The sequence below is a fragment of the Electrona antarctica genome (genome assembly GCF_951216825.1).
Source record: "Electrona antarctica genome assembly, chromosome: 24".
NCBI classification, from domain to species: Eukaryota; Metazoa; Chordata; class Actinopteri; order Myctophiformes; family Myctophidae; genus Electrona; species Electrona antarctica.
The window spans coordinates 776036-780362 of NC_136803.1; the positions used below are offsets into that span (position 1 = coordinate 776036).

The 4327-nt window shown below is 43.8% G+C and overlaps 1 protein-coding gene across 1 annotated transcript in view; it reads left to right on the forward strand.

Annotated features, from left to right (window-relative positions):
• Positions 1–4107, forward strand: part of LOC306917156 (fibroblast growth factor 14-like) — a gene marked incomplete at both ends in the record, with an annotated part of 6591 nt that extends 2484 nt beyond the window's left edge. The window contains 2 exons of the mRNA XM_079495289.1: positions 3277–3475; positions 3848–4107. Coding sequence (XP_079351415.1) covers positions 3277–3475; positions 3848–4107 — 459 coding nt within the window. The remainder of the gene's footprint in view (positions 1–3276; positions 3476–3847) is intronic.
• Positions 4108–4327: the final 220 nt, after the last annotated feature.

Here is a 4327-nt window from a genome sequence, read left to right on the forward strand (position 1 = left end):
GGGGGGGGGGCTTATGGGACTGTAACTCTGACAGTGTACACATGGAACCAAATATGTGGTTCCAAGCAGCGTGCAAGTACCTGCCCTCCCAACTTGAAACCCATCTTAGTTACGTCAACATCACAACAGCCAATAAGGGGACCACCAAGAGGACACGCCCACATACCCATTAACATATGGAAACATATCTTAACCCATTCTGGGCGGGAACCCCATTTGGTGTTTTAAGCATTATGTTATACTTTAGCTATTGAAAAATAGCAGATCAACCGAGTGCCGCGCTATTTTCGAAAAATCGTGAAAATGTGGCACAAATCATTGAATATATATTTCAGAGCGATTTTTAACTAAAATATTTGCTTCTGGGGGGTCCCTGGAACTACATATTTTGAGATGGGGGTCCGTGGCCCAATAGAGATAATTCTGTGGGTCCTTGACATGAAAAGGTTGATCACCACTGACATAGAAAAATATTAGGATTTAGAAGCCTTTTTTTAATCGACCTCAGTCCAAAATGGTTTAACTAGAAATGCACTCTGTGGAGGTGCATTGTGCACACAAGTAGGCCATACATGGCCTACAACTCTGTCCCTAGAAATAATAACAATAATAATCGGGGGGAAACCGGGAGACAGAACGCTTACACCTGGCAGTTCATGATACGCATGGATTCTTGTTTCTTGTAATACTGTGATGTGTAAATAATGGAAATGAAAATACTACCCTGTTTCATCCTATAGGGTGAGGGGGGGGGGGGGGGGGGGGGAACTCTTGACGATGGCGAGGGCCAATATATTTCCACCCTCACTCCAGAGGGGCCACGTTGCATATTACTGTCGTAGCAAAAATAGCCGATCTACAAGCTCAAAACGCGTCGTAGCGCGACGCGTTTTGAGCTATAGATCAGCTATTTTAGCTATATTTGAATTCAAATCCTGATTCTTTTTTTTGTTATTTTTGAATTGGAATCCTGATAAGTAACCTTTATATTTAATTTGAAATGCATTTAGTTATAGTTATGTAAACTCTATGAACTAAACACATGCATTTGACACAAAAAAGACAACAACATTTTAATAATACTAGTCATTAAGCTATACATATATAGACTGTAATGTAATGAATGCGTGTCAACTCATGTTTGCATGTTTGTAATTGCAACAGCTGAAATATATCAGTATTCTGCTATTAACCTACGGGCCGCATTGAGTGATGGTGGGGGCCGCATGTGGCCCCCGGGCCGCCAGTTGCCCATGTATGCTATAGTTCATATGAGTCATCCACTTATAACCCTCAGTGTATTGTTGGGAAACCAGCCTCTCACCTGTCGGTCGCCTGTCAGATGAACTGCTCTTACATAGCAGTGGGGTATGCAGGGATTAATTACCTTGGCCTGGGAAAATCTGCCTGGGCACACTGTGCGCGGCAACATTTGGAATTAATTTATGAATGAAGTTATACCCCTCATTTTTTATTAATCAATACTCATGTTTGCCTTCAATTTCCTAAAAGTATTAAGTCAGGTGTCTTAGAGATTGACAGGTGTAATGTCAGGCTGCTACAAGACACTTCATACCATCACATTAATGTAAACTAAAAATCACACCTTCGTCTTCAATGTTTGTGTTTACACAATGTTTGTGTTTACACAAACATGCAAAGCTGGCCATCCATTGTCAATGGCATTCAATGTTTGTGTTTACACAAACCCTCAAAGCTGGACATAGGAGCTCCTCAACAACCATATAAACAACAACATGCACACTCTCCCAGACAGCCTACTAGTATTGAAGTAGGCCTAGTAGTGTTGAGTATTGAAGACTGCAGAGAGTAACAACAGCTATAGTTTCTTTCAACTCACTTTACCAAATTACAAATTAGCAAGATAGCACCACCAGCACCCCATAGCATAGCAGCAGACAACATGGGCACAATCAATGAAAATCCATTCAGCACAAATTACAATTCAATTCTGACCTTTGATGTCTTCAAACACATAGTAATCCATAATCAAGGGGCGGGCGCTGTTGTGGAGTTGCCCAGTAAAGCTGAAGTCCTCAGGATACAACTGTTGTAGGCCTACAGTAGGCTAGCTCCTCGAGGCCTACAGTAGGCTAGCTCCTCTAGACTGGGACTGCAAGCTGACTTCCTTTCTTTACAAAAAACTTTGCAATAGACGTTTGACATTGTGAGGCTAACATTTAGGATACTCTCAGAGAGGCTTCTCATTAATATTTAATCATAAACAAAGACGCAAGTTTCTGGTGTGAAGACAAACAAATCTGCCACATTGTAGAAACAAGCACATGATGACAGGCATCAGGCAGGCATGACCAATCAATCTATGCAGGAACAGATGGACAGGCATGACCAATCAATCTATGCAGGTACAGATGGACAGGCATGACCAATCAATCTATGCAGGTACAGATGGACAGGCATGACCAATCAATCTATGCAGGTACAGATGGACAGGCATGACCAATCAATCTATGCAGGTACAGATGGACAGGCATGACCAATCAATCTATGCAGGAACAGATGGACAGGCATGACCAATCAATCTATGCAGGTACAGATGGACAGGCATGACCAATCAATCTATGCAGGAACAGATGGACAAACTAGGCAGTGCCAGTGGCTACGGATCCAAATAGGAAAATTAATAATAATTATAATAATTATAATTATAATTATAATTATAGTTCGTAAATACCCGGGCCTACCCGTCCTAAGCCCAAGTAGGACTAGGTGTGGATACGCCCCTGTTACACATAGATCCTTGTTTGACCATGTCCACTAAACCACACCTCCAGTGTGTTTATGGTCTCCCATTTAGGCCTGACCTCAAAATTAAAAAAGAAATCTTCTAAATCCTCCAGTTTTCTGAAATAAATATTTTCACGACTTTTCAAACATAGCAGACCTACAAGCTCATATGAGCTTGTAGATCTGCTATTTTTCAATAGCTAAATTATAACATAATGTTTAAAACACCAAAAGGGGTTCCCGCCCAAAATGTGTTAAAAGGGACACATGTAATCCACAACAGATGTGACAATAAAGATGATTCTGATTCTCTCTCTCTCTCTCTCTCTCTCTCTCTCTCTCTCTCTCTCTCTCTCTCTCTCTCTCTCTCTCTCTCTCTCTCTCTCTCTCTCTCTCTCTCTCTCTCTCTCTCTCTCTCTCTCTCTCTCTCTCCTCTCCTCTCCTCTCCTCTCCTCTCCTCTCCTCTCCTCTCCTCTCCTCTCCCCCCTCCCCTCCCCTCCTCTCCAGGAGCTGTTCACGGCAGAGTGTAAGTTCAAGGAGTCTGTGTTTGAGAACTACTACGTGATCTACAGCTCCATGCTGTACCGGCAGCAGGAGTCGGGCCGGGCCTGGTTCCTGGGCCTGAACAAGGACGGCCACGCCATGAAGGGGAACCGCGTGAAGAAGACCAAACCCGCCGCGCACTTCCTGCCCAAGCCTATAGAAGGTATAGGCCGACCGCACGCACGCTAGGGCATTCACTTGTCATTTTTACTAGTCGACTAGTTGCCTAGTTTACTAGTCGACTAGTCGACTAGTTTAACTACAATGTTTAACTACATTTCTTTTTTTCTTTTTTTTTAATAAATATTTGTACATTTAAAAACTGTGTACATTGGTGACTATAACTATAATCCACCTGATCTTGAGGCCTACAAAAATCGGGATTTTTTTTTGCCAAAGACACATTTACATTGTATGTACATTGAATGGACAATAAAGTTTTCTTTATCTTTAAATCAAGCCTCTTGAAAACATAATTTACACATTAAGTCACATACACACACACAGTAACGTCTCTTCCTCTAACCCCCTCTAGTGGCCATGTACAGAGAGCCTTCGCTGCACGACGTGGGGGCGGTCCCTAAGCCTAAACCGCCACTAGGTGGCGCTATCACCACCGCTGTCTCCTCCGCCAAGCCGCCGTCGTCCAAAAGCACCGCCGGAGCTGGGGAGCCGCTCGCCATGAACGGCGGCAAGCCAATCAACAAGCCCGACGCCGCAAAGCAGGCAATCAACAACAAGCCCGACGCAAAGCAGCCAATCAACAAGCCTGACGCAAAGAAGGAGGAGACATAGCCCCGCCCCCCTCCTCTCCCTCTGGCCAATCAGGATAGGCCAGGTAGCCGGAGATAACTCCTCCCCACTAGCGCTGCACTCACAACGAAAAAAATACAAAAAAATATACTAAGTACTCTCGCCTCCCTGGACCGCACGGACACACCCCCATTCTCTGGGGGGGGGGGGGGGCAGGGCCTGAGTTAAAAATAATAATACGAACAACGATTTAAGATGAAAA